General features: G+C 38.4%; 1 protein-coding gene across 3 annotated transcripts; it reads right to left on the bottom strand.

Annotated features, from left to right (window-relative positions):
- Positions 1-1,622: 1,622 nt before the first annotated feature.
- On the bottom strand, positions 1,623-22,978 carry LOC139959745 (solute carrier organic anion transporter family member 2A1-like). 3 transcript variants are annotated; one of them, XM_071957571.1, is made up of 10 exons: positions 22,864-22,978; positions 17,895-18,607; positions 17,059-17,532; positions 16,092-16,256; positions 14,733-14,955; positions 14,059-14,221; positions 13,683-13,864; positions 8,616-8,680; positions 8,091-8,302; positions 1,623-3,035 (listed from the first exon to the last, which is right to left on the bottom strand). In XM_071957571.1, exons 2-10 carry the CDS (start codon positions 18,523-18,525, stop codon positions 2,886-2,888), a joined length of 2,265 nt encoding a protein of 754 aa, XP_071813672.1. In that variant the 5' UTR covers positions 18,526-18,607; positions 22,864-22,978; the 3' UTR covers positions 1,623-2,885. The 3 variants fall into 3 exon arrangements, 2 of the variants coding, with proteins under 2 accessions (XP_071813672.1, XP_071813671.1); XM_071957570.1 differs by lacking the exon at positions 22,864-22,978 and adding an exon at positions 19,761-20,272; XR_011790216.1 differs by lacking the exons at positions 1,623-3,035; positions 22,864-22,978 and adding an exon at positions 19,761-20,293 and having other exon boundaries at positions 8,218-8,302; positions 8,616-10,609.

The raw sequence follows: 22,978 nt of genomic DNA on the forward strand, positions 1-22,978 counted from the left end.
TATTTTTTTGGTGGATTTGGAAAACTTCATTTGTCAGTGGCGGAGAACCGAATATTGGGGGAAGGAGGGGTGAACAGATGCCCGCCCCATCGACGACAAGGGTAAAGCTTTTACGCCGATGGCAGTTTGAGGGAGTTATATGCAACCTTTAATATTTGATTGCGAGTTAAATTGCACTGAGCAGTTTTCACCAACGTGCCGATTCTTATCAATGAAACGAATACGTAGGCCTACCAGGGAGCTGTTAGAGAAGCAGCTCCCTGGGCCTACACCGACTTTCCAAGCTGTCTTCTGTATAGACCCCAACTATTTAGCACGCTATCATGGAAAAGTTTCTTGGGATTACGTAACAGACCTGCCTTGGTTGTAAAATGGCCCCTCTTTTTTACCAATTAGTCTGCAACGCCTGCCACTTATTTTTGCTTGTATGGTACCTGGTCTTTGTGAGAACGCTGTACAATGTAAAGACATGAACATATTTCCACACAGTGTTTACACAAAGAGCCTAATGGTGTTAAGAAGCTATGCAGGCTAATTGTAGAGCCTGCGGGTCGTTTTACGACCGTGGCAGGTCGATGACGTAATCACAACATTGTCCTAGCTACATCGTGCTATAATTGGAGCCAATAAAGCAGATCTTTAACATTCGTTGATTAGTATTATAAAAATGACTTTAGACAGAAATTTAGTTTTTAAAACATAGTTTCAAGATAATGTAAGAAATTCAGTGCTATAGTTTTGCTTCTATAACATTCTCGTAACCTTCAGAATATGGTAAACCTCCGGAATGCTCCTTTAAAGGGAAATTGAAGATGACGATAGCTCCTCAGTGCACGCCTAATGTTAACTGACAGCAGTGGCATTTAGAGGTCTACTCTTTAACATATCAAAATTGATCACATTATTATTGGAAATGAAAATATATATATATTTTTTTCATCCGATGAATCTATTTATAACAGCGTTTTCGGCAATTACTATAAATACAAAATTGTCGACACGGTATGTAACGCACGTAACTGGGCGAAAATATATATATATCGACAAAGAAACAAACAACAAGAGGTTGTGGTTTTTCTCATTTTTTATTAGAGTCTTTATAAAGGTTATTTAAAGAAAAGATCAAACTTATCGTTTCAATTGCATGATAAATTCAACGTTTAGATCTTTATACAGTGAATCAGTGAATATGATTATTACAATGAGGTTTTCTATTAGAGTCTTTTTTAAAGGTTTTTGAAAGACAATGTTACACTTATCGTTTCAATTGCATGAGATATTCTACGTATAGAACTATATACAGTGAATTAGTGAATATGATTATTACAATGAGGTCTAATAACTCCACGTTTTCCGCATGTTTATTGCAAGTCGACTGAGCTATACTTCCACGTGCAGGACTCACATTGTATCTTAACGAAAGTCACCCCGGCAGGACTGAACTGTAATACGATGTAGGCCTACGTCAAAAGCAGTATTTACATAGGCTTATATACTGTATACATACATAGCATGTGACCAGGATATACTTATATATATATAAGGAAAATCGTCTCAAAATGGTCACGGACATAGAGGAAAATGAAATCAATGTTACCATTACGCTTAATTCAACTGAAGTAGTAACATCTAATGATAACATGGGAGCCAGCATGCAGGCCGGGTATGGGGGTGGGAGGGGGTGGTGCAAGTTGTTGTAAATTCTTGTATCCCTGACTTCCGTCGGTTATCTGATAATAATTAACTGAGATAAAGGGAAGAATAAAAGTAGTTGAAATTTTACGATCCCTTTCGTTTGATGTACGTATGTTGATTGTTTGATTGACTTCTTTGTTTGAAACTCGAAACTTGTTTGTTTATTTATTGATTGATTAATTGATTATGTATATAACCCCTCCATTCATCCTTGATTAATTAATTACTTCATGCATTTATGCATTCTTTCATTCATTTATTCATCCTTCCATCCATCCTCATTCATTCATCCTTCCATCCATTCTCATTCGTTCAGCCAGTCAGTCAGTCAGTCAGTCAGTCAGTCAGTCAGTCAGTCAGTCAGTCAGTCAGTCAGTCAGTCAGTCAGTCAGTCAGTCAGTCAGTCAGTCAGTCAGTCAGTCAGTCAGTCAGCCAGTCGGCCAGTCGGTCAGTCAGTTATTCATCCATTCCCTCATTTTGTTTAAGGGAACGTTTTCAATCAATGGTATAGATACACACTATAAAGATGGTACATCACCTGTCCTCCCCCCCCCCCCACCACTTGCTACCGGCTTGTATGCGATGCCCTATCAACTATATGACAGTCATTGTGGGCGTATTCCTAAACCATCTTATATCATATTGACTGCTAAAACGATGCCGATCAAGTTCAGGTTTAAGTCGTAAATATATTTGTCTGTATCTATATATGAGTATTTATATTTCACTTGTACAAACATATGTTTAGTATATCTATATCTATGCACGGTATATATAAACAAACAATTACATATCGGTCGAATGCAACTGTCGGCTATGCGTTTTGGTGACATTAAACATCACGTGTCTTTATAATAACTGCCTATATCACCTTCAATAGATACCGAAAGGTTACAAGAGACACATAACATTTCTAATAATATTGAATAAGAACATAGGAAAGAAATGTTTAACAACTATGCTTCATTTAGAGAATGGCTGGATCTGGATCTGGAGTAAGACAAAAAAAATAAGTTAGTGCGTGAATTGGATAAATATATATATATATACATACATTTGATCTGCACAGAACTTGTAAACTGTCTTGTTAATTTATATATATATATATATATATATATATATATATATATATATATATATATATATATATATATATAAATTAACAAGACAGTTTACAAGTTCTGTGCAGATCAAAGCTTTGTATCCTCGGCTACAACAAGAGCGGGATTATGAAGGGCGTGGTCATTCGTTTCCATGGCATCATGCGCCTCAGAGTGACTGCAACTAGTAGAGTTGTTCGTATTGGAATTCAACAATTGTTTAGCCGATTCATCTTCACCCTATTTGAGGAAAAAAATCAATCAATGAGCTGGTGTCGCAGATATAAACGTATGGCACTGATATCATTAATAATACTTTGACTTTCTAGCATGTTTTCAAGCATAATGATGACCTATAGAAAAGAAAATACTTGACACTGCATTTTTAGTAATCTTTCATGATATTTCTCAACAAATCACGTGATACTTACGCACATAATTGGAACCACCTGATTTGATGTGGTTTAAAGCCTTTATTCCTCCTAGTGATTTACTTGTAAACTATTACTGCAGAAAATTTTATTCTGATCCCAAAAGCATACTGCGAAGTCCTTTATTATCATGTGTACCACTCGTTGACGATTATGCGTTAATTTATCGTTCCATGCGCAATTTTGATAGAAATGCATGTGTTTGGTCGACGTACCCAATTTTGATAGACAAGCGCGTGTTTGGTAGACATGCGCAAATTTGATAGTCATTCGCGTATTTTTATAGACCGTACGCGCAACTTTCATATAGACATATACGCGTGTTTCGTGGACTGGGTGTAATTTTTCCTTGTAAATTTCGTGGAACTGATGTAACATGTTAACAGGCAAAATCAATCTTTCTTCACTGTCATCACGTAAGACATCGCGGGCTATAGAAGGGTTCATGAGAGTGCGGTAGATGGGACCATCCAATATTAGATGATAAACGCTTACCCTTACGCTGAACTTTATTAAATATTGCAGTAACAACCCGAACATATAGACAATTGGTAAATATTGCCCAAAAGTGTTCAAGCAGGCCCCTGTTGAACCTTGAGGTCCTTGCCCTTTTCAGGGGCCAGCATATAGCCACTTTGTCTATCTGCCTATTAGATAATTCAGTATTCTTAGATAACGGGTAAAAGCCAGTGCTTTGTTCCCCATCCCAAACATGTTGATACAATTCAATTCCACACAACTATATATGCATTTGATTCTCAACAACTCCATACGCAGATGAATTAAGGCAGCATGATATCATAATGCAAAGCTGATGACCACAAAAGCACTACAATAACCATTATATTGTTTTCGCCAAAAAAAAGAAGCGCGTTTTGTTATTTGCGTGAAGTTGTTAAAAAAGCAGGAAAATAGTAGAGATAAGAGAGAGAAAAAGTGAACGGAAGCAGATACAATACCTTGAAGCATTTAATTGGATAATGAACATGATTAACATATTCTCGCCAACAAGTCATCCCCTTCATATCTACCAGTATAAAAGTAAAAGTAAACAATAACGAGCCAAGAACCCCCTCTCCCCCTCACCACAACCCCCAGTAGATGCAAGAGTCTAAGTAATATACTTCAAGGTAACAATTTTGTATTATTAATTCAGTTAGAGGATCTCAAAGAAACGACATCGAAACCTAAAAAATACCCTTTTTATAGTTTTTATCGTAACATAAATTTCTTCATTTTGAGTTAATAAATTGCCATTTTTATCAACATGCTGTGGTAATATCCGACTGCAGCATGCATACTATAATTACACATGGGAACCTCACCTTGAAAGACTTGATGTTACAAACAATAACTTGGTTTTTATTTTAACTGATGAAGATTATGATGATTCTTCTTCTTATTATTATTATTTAAATAACATGGTTAATTTGTAAGCTTGCATTTTAAGTTTCATATCTACTCTCATGATTACAAATTGAGCTTTATTTCATGATTAGCGGAAACTGCAGAGGTGAATGCCAACATTGAATAAATTTCGGCAGAAATTAGCCACAAAATATTGTTGTAGAAATGAGAATTTGTTTCAAGCATGGCCCTTATAGTCTTCCGTAAAGAATGGTCGATTGATGAAACATTCCTAGCATCCTTGCAAATAAACTTTACAAATACTCTTTCATAAAGTGTTTCGAGATACTGCAGTTGAAATTGTAATCCAAGCACAAGTGAACTTGAAGCAGGTGTGATGTCACAGTTCTCAACAAAATGCCTTGAAATGTTTTTTTTTTTTATAACAATTTTTTTGTGCTGTATTGTTTCGACCATGGGATAGATATTGTTCAAACTTTACTTTGTACCAATGACAGGCTGCAGAGTGTTCGCATCTCAACTTTAAAGTGGACAGCTTGGAGTCAAATTTTTAGAAAAAAAAGTGCTTGACATCACACCTCCCATTTGCTTCAAGTTTAAGTTTGGTACAAAACAAGTCAACTTTAGTTGTTGTGATCTCGAAAACGGCCATAGCAAATTGAATGGAAATTGTAATGTAAATGGATATATATATATATTTATTATTAGTCCTACTAATATTATCATTATTATTATTATTATTATTATTGCAATTTATATGAATACATACGTTTTATCAATAATCACAAATATTGATGATATAATCTAACAGATAATACAAAGGAAAAATGCACATTTTCTTAATTGCAAATCAATGTTAATGAAGAGTTTGTTGAAAAGGTATATAACGTGACTAAAACGGGAACTCATCTTTCATAAATAATTCCCTCGAATATGGATTCAGTTATGATGATGCAACTGCTGTACGTGTTCGTGATTACTAATCGAATATATAAATGTTATCTGGAAATAGAGCCTTTATGTGAAGCATGTTGCACTATAAGTATTCCATCGAAGTATTTCTTCGCTGTCTAATTTCTTCGCCCACGAGGGGCGTAGGAATGGTGGTAAAGGGGGGGGGGAGTGTACATAACCCCAATAACTGGCAAATTCCAAACGAATTCGCCATACAAGTGCAAAATAGTGGAGCTTTCCAGGGACTTCGACTTCGGCTGTCCCCTTCTTTGGTGTCCCACTGTTACCTCCAACCATTCAGAAACAGTGTCACCGTCCCGAAACAGAAAAGCAAAACATCATAAGCCTCTGTTTGACTTTATAAACATGAAGTTCATTCTTATGTTATACATGGATGGCTGCAGCTTGGTAGTTTTTTTTTTAAACTAAACTTAAAATAGATTGGTGACTTTGGCGGATATTGAACTACATTTAAAAAGGTATACAAAGCCAACCATCATTTTGAGCTTATTTGACAGAAATGTTCGTGAATAGTTACCTCCATTATAGGTGAACAATTCTAAAGGAACTTAGCTTCTACTTCATATTATTAATAGTAAAGCTTATACTATATATGCATAATAATACTCTGGTGGTTTCGTAAAATTATCACAAATCCTTTTACTAAAGACACTGTGTTAACCTGTTTTAACCTTTGGAATCATTCCACTCACCTTATCCTGTTATCGGAGTAATAATGATAAAACTAGGTACTTCAAATGAACATTGTTCGTTATCGACTTAGCACGTACCAGTGCTAATTAGCGGCTAAAGCCGGCAACTCCTCTTCAAACTCACTTCAACTATTTAAGTCAACAACTGGTATATAGTTTGACATATATTATGAGCAGTTGAATTCGGTACATAAACAACGTCTAATAATCGACACAAAGCATCGCAGTTTGAAACAGTATATAGGGTCATATAAATGTCAACAGAATTCGATATATACACCACTTTAGGTCGGTATTAGACGCTGATGCTTTCTATGTTAAACGCTATTTGTCATTTGAAATGGACATGTCTACCAGGTTTAACTCGGTATATAATGTCAGCTGAAGTTGACATCAAACCAGATTAATACTGCATATGTCTGATGACGTCGACATCTACCAATTGAAATCGGTAGATGTCAGCTGGAATTCACACTCTAGCAGCTTAAACCCGTAAGTCATCTAAGTCGACATATATCGCTTTAATTTGGTACATGTAGCTAAATGCGACATATGACAGTTAAATTGGTTCATGTCAGCTCAAGTCGACATATACTAGTTTAAATCGGTTCATGTCAGCTCAGGTCGACATATACTAGTTTAAATCGGTTCATGTCAGCTCAAGTCGACATATACTAGTTTAAATCGGTTTATATCAGCTCAGGTCGATATATACTAGTTTAAATCGGTTCATGTCAGCTCAAGTCGACATATACTAGTTTAAATTGGTTCATGTCAGCTCAAGTCGACAAATACTAGTTTAAATCGGTTCATGTCAGCTCAAGTCGACATATACTAGTTTAAATTGGTTCATGTCAGCTCAAGTCGACATACACTAGTTTAAATTGGTTTATATCAGCTCAAGTCGATATATACTAGTTTAAATTGGTTCATGTCAGCTCAAGTCGACATATACTAGTTTAAATTGGTTCATGTCAGCTCATGTCGACATACACTAGTTTAAATTGGTTTATATCAGCTCAAGTCGATATATACTAGTTTAAATTGGTTCATGTCAGCTCAAGTCGACATACACTAGTTTAAATTGGTTTATATCAGCTCAAGTCGATATATACTAGTTCAAATTGGTTCATGTCATCTCAAGTCGACAAATACTAGTTTAAATCGGTTCATGTCATCTCAATTAGTCGACATATACTAGTTTAAATCGGTTCATGTCAGCTCAGGTCGACATATACTAGTTTAAATCGGTTCATGTCAGCTCAAGTCGACATATACTAGTTTAAATCGGTTCATGTCAGCTCAAGTCGACATATACTAGTTTAAATCGGTTCATGTCATCTCAATAAGTCGACATATACTAGTTTAAATCGGCTCATGTCAGCTCAAGTCGACATATACTAGTTTTAATCGGTTCATTTACAGCTCAAGTCGACATATACTAGTTTAAATCGGTTCATTTACAGCTCAAGTCGACATATACTAGTTTTAATCGGTAAATGTCAGCTCAAGTCGACATATACTAGTTTAAATCGGTTCATTTACAGCTCAAGTCGGCATATACTAGTTTAAATCGGTTCATGTCAGCTGAAGTCGACATATACTAGTTTAAATCGGTTCATGTCAGCTGAAGTCGACACTCACCATTACCAGTTAAATCGGCAGTAGAAACGAAAGCAAAAGCGGTGACATGAAGTTAGATGAAAAGCTTTAGCATATTGCAACAAACTGAGAGTAAATGATTAGCTACACCTATATGATTGTGATGGTATGTTAATGTGTTGCTATGGATAGGGGTCTCTTGAAGCTTCGGTTCAGATATTACTCACCCTTGATCTTTTACTAAAACATACAAGACATAGCGTCAGTAGGGCTAACAAAAAAGAAGTGGTCGCGAAAATCGTCGACAATCCGAAAAGTAAAATTCTCAACTTCACTACGTCATAGACGAGACAGTTACCGGTTATACCGCACGAAGTTTGAAATAGCAGACAACTTTTATCAAATAGGATCCCGTAGATTACAGGGCCCGGTGCAGTTACTAGGAGAAAAAAAGGAGAAGCAGAATAAACAATTATTAACAAAAAATATGAAATTTGTAAACTATTTTTGGTTCCATGGCTCGTAAAACTGTTAGATTCGTCGTTTTCTCAAGCACTCGGCGGATATCCAGTTTTACAAGAGACGATGAAGAGGACCCCAAAAAGGTCAGGTGGGAGGGTTGAGAAAATAGGATTTCGTCCTCCCACCCCCATCACCCTGCCCAAAGGAAAACACGTTCAAAGGTTAACAGCATATCTGAGACCACATGGTTAGAAGAGGTTGACCCTTTTTTAATGTTTCAAACAACTTACCTAAAAATCGCTTAACAAATTTATCGAAACCTTGAATCATTGCGCGGTCTCTTTCTTCAACGTATCTGTGAAAAGATGAAAACAATTTGCTTGGTTCGTATAATACAACCCTTACTCGGAAGCGTTAAGCGGGGCGCAACCACGTACCGTATACTACCGTGTGTGGGTTTATCTCTCCCCCTCCCCCAGAATAATCAGCGATATAATAATCAGAGAGTTGGGGTATATTTTAACATAAACATATAACATATATATGCGCTACAACCTTAGCAGTCAAATATTCTTAAACCATGTTTCAAAATGGCAGTTAACAATTTTGCCTCTGAGCATCATCCATTTTACCAAGATTTATAAATAGGGAAGGGGACACCCCTCCTTTAAGACCTCACCCCCTAGACGATTTAACATCTTAGCCCTCAATGACCAAAACATAAAGGTGGTTGCGTCCCTAAAGATAGCAACGGGATAGTAACAGGAACGGAGAGAATGTGACGATGAAGGGTCTCCATCATTCTCAGCCCAGATCCAAAGCAAGATGATAAATGAGGATAAATATGAGTCACTTTATCGCATGTGAAATAGAAAACTTAAATGAATGGCAATGAAATCACCCAGGTAAATACTTTCGCAAGCAAAACGATATCGCCTTAAACTACAATGGAACACTGTTAGGGAGTAATGTCGTACACATGACGATGCAATGCTACAGTAAATAATCCGAGGCGCTGTTCTATACCAGGGATCCTTCGCAGCAAGACAGTTTAAAAAACAAAACAATAAAAACATTAAAAACAACAGACAGTGAAGTAGAAAAAAATCACTAATTCCTCTATGGAAGTAACAGTGCTGTCAGTAGGCTTCTCATTTCTTGAGTCATAAATTCTTCTCGGAAATTTTGAGTGGAGGTGTGGTGGAATCTTCAGGAGCAGCTACTTCTTACTTGGGCAGCTTGTTGAACTATAATAACCATTTTTTATTTAAATTTAGTATACTTAAAGAGGCCAAAGGGTGGTGAACGGTGAAAGAGCTAGGTTGGTTACAAATTGTGGTTGAGAGAGGTGATGAACGTTACTATCCGAGTGGGACTTTAATTTTGACCAGGTTTATGTCGTCTACAGAAGTAAGCACAGGTCTCGAGGAAGGAAAAGTCAAATGACTTAGTTCTTTGAGCAACCTGTTGGTAAACATACGTGGGCGACAATCAAACATTAGTACCCTATACTTACTGTGCATGAGTGGTAAGGTAATGGCCATGCAGTCTGCACATAACGTCGTAGACTAATATAGGCTGCCGTCCCATGGCTTTCTGTGAGGTGACTTATTAGTGCTTAATCTAAATGGGCAAACGACCAGGACTGTAGGCCTAAGTATACCAATATATATACGGTAGGCCTATACCAGTATACGGTAAGCCTATACCAGTATACGGTATACCACCACTCGGTGGTAACTCAGCTTATAATTCCTGCACCAAAGGCCTTAACGTCTATGTGCAGTAACCATAGCAACCACACTATACGGTAGTTTCAATCATTGCACGATATTCAAAACTTGATTCACTTCTTTTTAAATCAAATTTTGTGTTTATGCTTTCACATATTTTGCGCATAAACAAGCTATAAGTAAATACGAACAGCTTGCTTTAACTTATGCAATATAAACCGAACCAATGTTTCGCTCAGTTTAGCTATGTGATACGCAAATCCTATATAGGCTGAAGACTGTGGCATGGATAGCGTTCTAGAATTGGGCCTACAGAAGTGACATAATTGTTAAACCTAGGTTTATGCACAATGTATCGGTGAATAAACCTACGTTCAAACCGTGTAGTCACAGATGAATAGGCGGGAATAAACATAATTTTAAAACAGCTATGCAAGGTAAAGTTATATATGGTATAAAGCTGTTGGATTTCTCCAGTTGTTTTCTTCCAGGTTCGTCGGCCCACTTTCATGTGTTGTTGTTGGAAAACTGTCGTATGATCTTTCAGATTGCTATAAAATACGACAAAAAAAGTGCAGAAAACGTAAGGAAGATAGCAACTATCTATATAGTATGGTGTATCCATGAATCAATTACTAAAGGAATGGGCTTGCCCTACTCCCCCCCCCCCCCCCAAAAAAAAGCATACGTGTTCGTTTGCAGGTATTGTTAATGATATATCTAGTTTATAGAACTGTTTCAATGTTTTCCAACCACACCCAACCGTTCATTATTTCGGGAAAGTGTCGTATAACATAATTTCAAGTTATTTACACTGAGTTAAAGTGTGCGAGCCAGGATAAAATGCCGCTTTAACAAGCCGAATTGAAGAACAGTTTTGCACAAATGGAGAACGCGTTCCCTATATAGGTATTCTTGTTGGTAATGGTTAGGTCCTTGTGTGAAATTCACGCTATTAAATCATTACGAAGATTATGAATTTATAGCAATTTCAAGAGAGTAACTGTAACAAAAGTCAAAGTCAGATACAACACAAAATCGAGTGTAACACAAAGCCAACTGTAACACAAAGCCAACACATGTAACACAAAGCCAACTGTAACACAAAGCCAACAGTGTGTAACACAAACTAAAGTGTAACACAAACCCAGGTGTACCAAGAAGACAGCTATTGGAACAAAGACAGCATTAACACAAAGTCAAGTTCTTAACCAAAGTCAGCTATTAAAACAATGCCACATCTTATCAATTAGCCAGCTGCAACACAAAGTCTGGTGTAATACAACGATAACTGTAACACAAAGTCAACTCTAACACAAAGGCCACCTGTAATTGAAACTTTCAGCTGTAACATAATGCCAGCTGTAACACAAAGTCAGCTGTAACGCAAAGGCAGCTCTTCACACAAAGTAAGCTGCACCACAAAGTCAGCTTTAAACACAAAGTCAACTGAGTCAACGCAGAGTCACTGTACCATTTTGTTGCCTTCTCATCCGTCTGTGTATGCGTTGATATGATGAGGAATACAGATCAACTATGTAGTGAATACCCTTCAACCGTTATAGATAGATCATAGATTTTGTTTTGTTTAGACCGCTGTTTTTTTTTTAAAAGGGGGTGGTGGGTTGTAGAACTGCATGGGTTTGATATTTGTTGATCTTGCATAATTTTTCCGTTGGTCCTTCTACAATATTCCGCCATTGTTTTAGTTGTTTTTTTGTTGTTTTTTTTTTTTGGGGGGGGGGGGGTTGTGTGTAGTGTGAGACTTAATAATTTATGCCCTTAACAATTCGTTAATATAGATAGCCTGTATTTCCTATTATGAAGTTATCAGTCATAATTTCGGTAAAAAAGATAATTCGTTAAGAATCCACGGGTATATATATGTCTATGCTTATTGGTTATAATTTGCTTTTCCTGCTGATGACCATAGGCGTACGTGCATGAAAGCCATTATAAGGATGTCAGTGGCAAGGAAAGAATTATACCACTGCAGAGGAGTATAGCAATAGGCCGTTCAGATGCATCATTGTACCAGCACTACCAATGCCCAGGGTCCCCAATGCCCAGGGTCCCCAATGCCCAGGGTCCCTAAAGGGTTGGCTCCGACATACGAACCAAAGGAATATAATCGGATCGGTTAGCCGGACAGAACTTGTGGTTTTAACTCTTATGGCTTTGGGTCAAATGCAGTTAACAAGTCAGGTGACACTTTCATGACGGTAAGCATCAATGTACAAAGTCTTGTGAATCACTGTAAAGATCCGGTGGCGTAGCTAGGATTGGGCCCGGTTCAAGAGTACAAGCGCTGGTAAGTGACCCATCGCTTACTCTTGAACCGGGGCTCCCAAAACCCTAGCTACGCCACCGGACCTGTGCACTGATTCACAAGACTTTGAATAGTGTTGCTTATAACGTCACGGAAGTACCACCTGACTCGATTTCTCGATTACGTGCAAACAAGACAGTGGCAGTCATAATCCATATTCTCTCCTATATAGCTCTTTGCCAGTATTCCTTCTTGACTGTTATATTTTACTACAGAATATGTAAGCTAACGTTAGGTGAATTGTTTGCCCTCCCAGGAGATATGATACTTAAGTACTTGAAACATGGCAGGTTTGGGGTCTTTGAATGTTATACAAGTTGCTTTTGTTCATTTTAACTATTCATAGTGGTAATGTTGTCAGGATAAGGACGTATCGTGTACAATGTGGTCGTCACCTATGCAGTCAAAGGCCATGCATGGTATTTAAGGGACGCAAACAACACATTGTTGGACTGGAGAAACGGATACGATCATATTATATCGTCCATAAGAGGAATATAAGAAATTTTGGTAAAATGGAGGTTTCTTAGAAGGAAAATTAGTGCTATATTTTGCAACTTTGAAACGATGTTGAAGAATTTCCAACTTTTTAGGAAGTCATACCGTACAAACGTTCGATGTTTATGCCATTAAGTATACGTGGTTTCCCTCTGATGGTATTGTCATAATGATGTTAACAAAAAATCCGCAAGGTGTACCATGATCAACACCATCATACTACCAGATGAGCCATCAATTCCTGCGTTTTGTCTGTTATACGCTCTCGTGGCGGGGAGGGGAAGGGGAGGGGAGGGCTGGGGGGGGGGGGTTGGAGGAGTATTTCTGTATGAATGGAGTTGGGTTATACAGATCTATAGGCTCTTTGCATGTCGTTTGTAAAATGATGAGTTCTTTTTTATTTGGCAAATATTTGACCTGAAATTAAGCACTTCTGCTTTCTTCACATATTTCTAAAATATGACGTCATGATGTGTCTCAACAGTCCTAATAAACAGCACTTGAAAAAAAAGTCGACGAAAGACTGAGATGCTGCAAGATTGGTTACGCAACATTAGCTCATTAAACACACCCTGCTCATAACGTTATAACTGTAATCCATAAACCTGACAAGGCTCTGTAGATTCGGAAGGACGAGGAAGTGTGAGATGACCCGGAAGTTGGTCAACGGGGAGGAGGTAGGCAGCGCTAAAAACCGGCGGCTACCAATGTCATATAGTCAGCCTGTAGATCAGAAGGTGTGTGATTTGAGGCAATTCACAGGTAGGAGACTGAGGAGTGAAATAATGCTATATTACCTGAGTTTGGACATCAGACTGGGATTATACATAACGTTACGCATTAACGACGTCAACATCAGAAGCACAAAATGGAATACCCAGGAGCAGTTAATTTCACATAACCCGGATGTAAGATAGCTGTCATCCGAATAAGTGGTGTTCTCAAAAAGGTTTTCGTAGCATGTGCAATCTGTATAGACCTAAAAAAAGAGAGATTGTAGAGAAAGAAGGACTTAACAAAACAAAAATAATAAAAAAGATTGTTTAAGAAGTATATTCGATCGGAACCGATTCCATGCGATTGGGATTAAGAACGCAATGAATGATAGAAACGCGCATAAACAGAATCGTAAGATGCAGTGACTAAATGCGGCAATGTTAATAATATACTCACAGTTTCGTTCTTTGACCCGACATAAGCAGTGGCCGCCTCAGAACAGCCTGCATGGCAGGCGGTGGAATATGATATACCAATAGATGCACAAACCGGATTGTAGCCGGACGGGCAGTAACAATCTGCGTTGCATTGATTTGTCAAATTGCGATCGTCTGTAGTCCTGAAAAACATGACGTCATACGAGTGAATTTAAACGAGGGAAAAAACTTGCCATGAGGTTTGAAATTAATTAAACAGTGACAGCGTGTAGGAAATAACAGAAGGAACCGTGACTCTCCGATCGACAAATTCCCCTAGTTGGCCCCCTGCGTTACCTTACTTTCTTCGTTCTTGAAGAAATCACGGCCGATCTTTAGGACTTTAATTCAAACGAGGAAAACTTCATATATTTTTCAAAAATTTGACAATCACGTTGCACTTCCATTAGCATATATATGCCTTCTTATATGTAGTGAAAGTTTCCTGAAAATCCGTAGTCTATACTTTTTGTGATCAGGAGGGGATAAGAACAGGCCCTTGGCGAGGAATTCTGGTAGCGGGGCACCAACAATTTAAGGATCGAGGGCTACGAACATTGTCAGGAGAGCAAAATTCTCTTGTCCCATTGACTGTTGAAGTATTTCTACACATGAGCAGATGGAGGGGAGATAAATTGTTTGCTAAAATCTTACCACAAATGATCATCTTCGACAGTTGTGTAGTCATAAGGTACCGTGAGCCCAGCGATTGGGGTATTATCACAACCAGCCAACAATTTCAGTGGTGTTAAAATACCGACGAAAGCAATACAGACAGCTACCATAATGATTGTACCACGTGGTTTAATCCGTCCAACCATGATGACGAATGCACTGAAAAAATATCCAAGGAATATCATCGGCAGTTTACTCCAAGCTGAAAGAGAAGAAGACAAATTATTTACAACAAATCTAAGATTTTTGAACGCAGAGCAAACTGAGAGGAAAGAACAGTTGGTATCTGTAGAATTAAAAATAATCTCAACATGACTTCATCTCAAAAACACTGTTTTCTTTTTAAACATCAAAATAAAAGCTTCTGATCTAAACTATTCAGTAATATATGTATTTCGATAGTTAAACGCAATATCATAAAATTGTCATTTCTCATAGTGTAGGAAAAGGTCGAAAATTTAAGTTTTTTAAGTTTTTGATTTTTAAGCTATGGATTAATATGAAATTGTGTCTGGCCGACGAAATATTCCACATAAGGACAGATTAATTAATTAAACGGTTTCTTAGAATGTTTCAATCGGTACTTCTTAAGAAACGTTACCCATGCAGGAAAGAACCTGGGCACGAAAAGCAAACAACCGAACGACTGATCCGCTCTCAACTCCAGTCCCCTTGTATCGGGACTGTGACTGTGTGATCATCAACGGGTGTGCATCACCATTCCCCTCGAAAGGGAACAGATACTACACATGACTCTTAGCCAAAAGGCCGAGAAGCGATCAATTGGTATACAAGAACAATAGCATAAATATGTAAAACATTGTCTCAGTTTTATCAACTTGCAATTTCCGTTTGAATAATATTACGTAACTCTTAATAAAGTTGTCCGAAAATTGACGGTTAAACGAAAGCGGAATTTTAGATGGCATATAATGATACAATATGATGGTTTAGTTAATTTTATACTACTAAGTAATACCAATAAAGTATACCTTTGCTGACGGTGCCATTTCTTTCAGAACACTCCATAATTTGAAAGTAATCCTGAGTGGCAATTGATGACGTCAAAGTCATGAATATGCATTGTTCTTCTTTAGAGCTCATTCACAATTTATTATCACAGTCAAAGGTTAATTGTTCTATACTACAGAAAATGCATTTCCATGACCAAAAGAACACACTTTCATCACATATATTATTCACAGAGAAGAACATTTCCTCAGATTCCCTCGTATAGGGTGTGAATAATTTGGTGTAGTACACTCCATACTTTGAAGGCAATCCTTAGCTGATGACGTCAATCATATATGTATGAATATGCATTGTCTTTTTTTTTACCTCGTATCGCAGATGCGTCGGCAGCTGAGAGATGGAACTCATACTGCAGATATTTAGATGCGTATGTACCATCCGGGAAACTGGAGAAGGATAACATGTGATCCGCAAACATTAAACTAACAACGATCCAGTTTCTCATGACCCGTAACAAAGCTTTGGCAAGATCTGTTAAAAGATTTGTAAAAAAAGGATCAATAAACAATAAACATTTTCAGTTTGAATAAGTTGTGTAAAAAAAATTATGATGGTAAAGGAGAAGGATGAGTGAGGTCGTATCATACCAAATATAATAGGCCATAATTATTGTATTTCATATTTCAACTTAAAACTAACAAAGATCACGATGGTTACTGCGGTTGCTAAGTATTTGAATTCAACTTCAACAATTAAAACTACAGACCGTGTACTCTCATAAACAATGGAATTAGGAACAGCTCCCCTTTCTCCGCATACATCCTCCCGACCAATGATTAGATTCTGATTTCCGAGAAATAAACTTACAGGTTTTTGATTGTGCAAAAGCTTTCTGTTTGATACGATATATACAGTATTTAGCCTGACGTTTTATTACTTTCGTTATGTACTGGCTCCCGCCGTTTAGACGCTCCAATATGTCAACTGTATTCCCATTAAGAACAGACCAGGAGGTGGGGGAGATCAAGGCGGTAGTGGGAAGGGTCTACAGGGTCTCACTTCGTGGTCCGGAATACATAAAGGCCCGGTCAGCAAACCATGGGATAAAGCATTGTATATTGTCATTTTGATATAGTAGGCATATACACTATGGTGCCGGGAGGACCAACAAAGAGCTAAAGAAAAAGGGCCAGGAGGGGGGGGGGGGTGGGTGACGTTATTGACATCTAAAGACCCAGAATCTATCGGGTTCTGTCCAGTTAATGGTCATATATTTAAGATGAATCGACTTATTTCGGCGTCTCATGCAAATAAGCATCCTCTTTCGGCATACCTAATATCCCGATTCCAATTCTCGGCAGTAAGCTGCGTGGTGGTTGTCCTTGGGTCACCTCTTCTTTCTTCTCTTTAGGTTCCTCTTTCTGTCCGTTCTCCCTCCCTTGACCACTCCCCTCTCCTCCTGTATCAGTCTTATTACCACTCTCCTGTGATGATGTCACTGATTGTTCTTTGTTGTCGTCTTCTATTGTCCTAGCGTGTTCATTGTTCTCATGACAAGGAGCAGGAGGAGGAGGAAGAGGAGGTGGTGGCCATTTCTTAGGAAAGAAAAAAATCAGGATGGCAGGGAAAACCACCATTAAAGTTATGGGCAGAAACCCTAACCACCAAGCACCGACGTAAAGTGGATCATTTGGGTCTGTGATGGTTGTATCATCGTAGTGCGGCCAGGTGGACGGGACGCTGAGACACTGCTGGGCCACAAAGCTACCAAGAGTTGAACCAGTTGAGCGAAACCCAAAAATAAGTGCTATTTAAATCAAAGAAGAAAGAAGGCCCTAAGGAAAAGGAGGAATTGATAAGGCTATAGGTTTCAGTTATGTGAGAGGTTGTAGCAAACGGGACGACTCGAGTCTAAGTTCGAGACAGAGTCAAATTTCTAGGACCCATTTGTAGTCCAGGTCAACTAAAACGGAGTGGTCAAACTCTCAAGCCACAGTGTTCTATACACCAACCATGGAAAAGCACGTAAAGAAGAGAGAGGCTTTACTCTTCGAAAGGTTAGTTTTCTTAAGGGCAGATTGTATCGTATATATTTTGTTATAAAACTAAACATGACACTGGGATTAATTCTAACTAAAGATTTCAGTCCAAATACGTCATGATTCTTACCGATGAATATAGGCAGATAATTGCGCTGTGGACTATCATCAAGGTACGTAATCGCCAAAGGATGTGCTGAGATACTGAATCCAGCTAAAGCTTTGCCAACGTAGATCCACCATGCTTGATACCACAATGCTCCAGAGTTTTTGATGTCCTCCGCTGTACAGTTATCGATTATGTACGAGCTATTGTCACAGAGGTACTGAGAACTCAGTTGAGCTCGTCCACCTCCAGCCCCACCCCCACCGCCTCCACCCCCACCTCCTCCTCCACCACCTCCCCCACCTCCTTGGTTGGGTTGCAATGACTTTGGTGGCTCATAGAGAAAGTGCGGCATTGCTTGAAAAAGAGTCCCAATTCCAACAGATAAATAAATAAAAGCAAGAATCTTAGGTTTGTGGCCCTTGCTTCCAAAGTGAGTAATAAATAGAACCGAACTGAAGCTTACTACATCGTCGATTGTGAATAGCAGAGCCGATTGGGTACTCTTTAGTTGAAAACGTTGTTCAATCGTACTTAGTACACTAGATAGGTAACCGGAAGATGTTGTGACTGCTACTGAGGCTATGGTAAGGTACACCACAAACGTGTATGGATTGAAGGCCCGTCGATACAGAGAGACTCCTCTGTCGGCCATATTTCCAAACTTCCTCGCTCAAAGTTGTCCTGATTGAGTATTGCAGTATTTGCTAGTACGGTGTGGTGTTTATGCTGCAAAACTGTGAATGTACAAACGAAAAGATGCATACCATCAAAAGGAAATTTGTTATAGACTATTTTCTTAGGGTGATAATCCTAAATTAATATTAGTGACAGTGCATTAATGAGGACATATTTTGACACAGTTGCCGTGCAGATGCAAACTATAACATTTGATAATAATCTATGATACAAAAACTGAACGACCGAACAATTCCATTTTTCTAATAGATTGTGGTTTATGAGGTGACATACACGCACATCATTTCACCACATTGTGGAAAGGCCAAATTGAAAACCCCACTGACTAATTTAGCCACGAGGCTCCACTTATGTGGATGGGCCAGAGGCGAATGAAGTTTTTTCAAAAAGAGGGGTGGGACCCTGGTATTGAAGCCTACTCCCCTGTATGGTCCTCCGCCCTCCCAAAAGAAAAAAAGAATGTTTGGGTCAAATTCTGAGACATATTTAGACTATAACTTAGGTAGCCCTAAACGCAAGGTTGTGCTTATAAATACTCTTTTCACTTTAACCATACCACCACTCCCGCATGGTGTACCCCCCCCCCCCCCATTGTGCACACGCCAGTAGATTTATGCCTGTTTTTAATGTCCGTGAAACAGAATGTACACATATGACTCCTTCGGAATATTGGAATGCTTACATATAGGCCTACTACACAGCTTATACGCAGGGATATTGAGGAGCGGTATCAGGGTATGGTTAAGTGGTCGGGTGGTCCCATACCTTTGTTAAACTCCTGAAAAATGAAACTTTTTCATAAATTAAACGTGCTCCTTATACTGTTAACGAAAAGTTGATAAGTACCCCCCTTTCCTTGTCATTGTTATAATATCAAACAATGGCCTGTTCACGTGAGTGTGCAGGCACTGTGTGCTAAATCATACGGTTAAAAATACGAAACATGGCGCTTTGCATTTCGCATCTAAAGCAAAAAATACATCGAAGAGTTGTTGCAGGAAGTCTGTTTCACTAGCTGCTGATATGTAGCTGCTTTAAAAGCTACCTCACACAGTATGGATTTTTAAATCATTTTACCTGTAATAATACTGCATAGTAAATTAACTGTGATTAAAAAATTTCAAAATCGGACACATCGTAAGTATATAGTTGTGACGAGTTACACAGAAGGATTATGGTGAATATGCTTACCCAGTGATGATATGGAATACGATCCCTGGACGTGACTCACATAACTATCCTGGATGTATAAAACAACTATAAAACAAAAAGTCACAAGTAGATAGTGATGACTTTCTATCCCAGGTTGATCAATTCAGGTTATACTGCAAGATTGGCTCAGCCTAGATTTATTCACGGTTTTTTTTTTTGTAAACAAATACTTCGTCGGGTTGGTTGCTCATACAGATTATGCTTAGTGGTTCCTGTCACGAGTTGCGTGGATATTCAACGGAAGGAAGAGGGACTGCACTATTATAGCTCAGTTCTGTGTATACAACCGTTTCCAGCAGGGCAAGTGTTGTAAGTGGGGGCGATTAACTGCTTTAAAGTCGAACTATATTAACAATGTTAATGCCTGGTGTAGTTCACTCTTGCGGTTACCCCCTGTATTATTCCTCGGCAGTATCGTCAGAGATCCGAGGTCATCCGAAGTCACGTGACTCGCAAATAGAATGAATATATGTTTGTTTGTTGCTGTTGTATTGTATTGTGCGCATTTGTCTCCGGCTTTTCTACTTCAATGTTCGACTCACAGGTTTATAGCTCCATGGTTCGACCTGGCTTCAATTAGTAACAATTATATTGGTCATTGTGATGGGTTTAAATCACTGACCTCTAGAGGTCAGTGGTTTAAATGTAATGTAATACTCGCCCCAGTGAGTAAGCGGCTTTTGGCCGTCACCGAGGATAATCAAATTATGTTAGTTGGAAAAATTTGCACAGCAGAACCATAATGAACTCACGCAACAGGGACACTGTGAATACTGGTAAATCTATGTCTTTATTATATTATAAATTTGAATAAAATAAAACTGTTAGCAAAATGCTTATCCACTAGAGAGCCTGTGTAATAGAATGTGTAAAACGATCACATTTTTGTACTTCGAGATGCAACGTCTGCAGCCACTACATTGTTGAATCCAATTCCATCACCAGCCACAGCATGCAACTCACACACAAGACTAGTGGTCACATCACTTGCACTACCACCAATGTCATCTATCTGATCTCTTGTAGAGTTTGCGGCATCCAGTATGTTGGCGAAACCAAAACCACCCTCAAGAAGCGATTCTATGGTCACAGATCCACAGTCAACACCATGAAGACTGAAACCCCAGTTGGAGAACATTTTAACCTTCCCAACCATACCATTAACGACATGTCCTTACAGGGGATTGAATCCTTAGGTAGCCGTCCTGACCTAGTACGAATCAGCAGAGAGAGGCTCTGGATGCAACGCCTTCGTACCATTCAACCTCATGGGCTGAACATTCAGGAAGGACATGACTAACTTTTCCTCTGTTCCCTACTCCTTCTCCCCTTTCTCCCTCCCCCCCCCCCCTTTTCACTCATCTTCTCACAGCTCTCTTCCCCTCCTTTTTTTCTCCACACCTTTCTGTCTTTGTCCCTCTCCAGTTTATTCCCTACCCTGTGCCTTTAATCCTCTCTTTGTCCCTCCACTGTTTATCTCCTACCTCTCCTCTTCCCCTGTTGCTTTCTTCTCACCATCCCTTGTCTACTTATAACCCCCTTTCATCTATCTCATTGTGTTCACCGTGCTCATTAACCTGTCTGTATTCTGTACGTGTTTTTGTCCCCTGTGTTACTGTAACTTGTCTTTTAGCCTCTGAAGAAGATCCTGCTAGGATCGAAACGTCAGGCTAACTTACTTTTACACATATTATAAATTTGAATAACTAGTAAACCAACGAAAAAGAAACGATCATATACTTTACTTGGATGACTTTTCAGCAGGGATTTTTCTTTGCAATTTTCAGTCTGGGAGAAGAATTAGACCATGCACTCCTCGTATAGCTCATGTGTTCCTTCAGGGGCGGACCATGGGGTGATGGATTGACCCATCACACACACACACAGGCATACACACAAACCAATAGTGTTTATTAACATTACAACCTTGCGTGTAAACCTATAGTTATAGCCCTAATTTATTGTCTATATATGCCTATAGAATACATAAGATAGCGTATTAATTGTTATTATGATGATGATGATGATGATGATGATGATGATGATGATGATGATGATGATGATGATGATGATGATGATGATGATGATGATGATGATGATGATGATGATGATGATGATGATGATGATGATGATGATGATGATGATGATGATGATGATGATGATGATGATGATGATGATGATGATGATGATGATGATGATGATGATGATGATGATGATGATGATGATGATGATGATGATGATGATGATGATGATGATGATGATGATGATGATGATGATGATGATGATGATGATGATGATGATGATGATGATGATGATGATGATTATGATTATTATTATGATTATGATTATGATTATTATATTATTATTATTATATTATTATTATTATTATTATTACAATTATTACTATATGAGTGGAAAGTTCAGTTTAAGGTGCCGTGAAGAAAATCTCGAAACAGTCACTTGATATGAACAATTGCATTCTTCTAATAAGACTAAACGTTTACCATGTAATCCCAGAGCAACATCACAAGTGATCTACGACTTTAAATTAAATGATATCATTGTACTTTCAAGAGCTCGATGGGTACAGAAAAGGGAGAAGAATACGAAGTGTTTTTATTAATTGTAGAACACGTAACAAAACATCTACAATTTATACTATTAATGAACTAATTACTGAGGATAATCACGTTTTGAAAACATTCTGATGATATTTTACTAGAGGCAGAAAACTTCTATTCCAAACTCTATACTAAGGATTTTTTAATCGCAGACTACAAAAACGTTGCGAAGTGCACTGCTTCCCTCACGAACGCACGCGTTAGAAGCACATCCCCTCCCTCCCGGCCCCACCCTATCTCAACCCTACCCCCTCCCTCTCTACCTCCTCCAACCCAACCTCCTTTGATTTTGCTACTTACAGAAGTGCGACTAAAAGCATACCTGCTCCCGATAAGCATATTCGTTAGATTAGATGTCAGTTTATTTCTCGTCCGTACAATATTGCAATAACGATTCTTTCCAGTTCCCTCACTCAGCCATTCTGTCAAATATCCAATCTAAAAGGAATCTCTTAACTTACCGCCGCCTTAAAGTCAGGATGCCGTGGCTTACACTGTGATGGTGCATGTCGAAAACGAGTGGGTTAATCTCGCGAGTGCAGGGTGTTATAAAATTGCCGTGTACATTATTCTACC

This window comes from Apostichopus japonicus, chromosome 19, assembly GCF_037975245.1.
Source record: "Apostichopus japonicus isolate 1M-3 chromosome 19, ASM3797524v1, whole genome shotgun sequence".
In the NCBI taxonomy this organism is placed as follows: domain Eukaryota; kingdom Metazoa; phylum Echinodermata; class Holothuroidea; order Aspidochirotida; family Stichopodidae; genus Apostichopus; species Apostichopus japonicus.

Excerpts from the sequence above, each read along its gene's own strand:
- LOC139959745 (XM_071957571.1), bottom strand. The coding sequence starts at position 18,525 with ATGGCCGACAGAGGAGTCTCTCTGTATCGACGGGCCTTCAATCCATAC. Across the intron at positions 17,533-17,894 it reads TTATCTGCCTATATTCATCG|CACTTATTTTTGGGTTTCGC; the intron begins GTAAGAATCATG and ends TGATTTAAATAG. Across the intron at positions 14,222-14,732 it reads GTCGAAGATGATCATTTGTG|GACTACAGACGATCGCAATT; the intron begins GTAAGATTTTAG and ends CATGTTTTTCAG.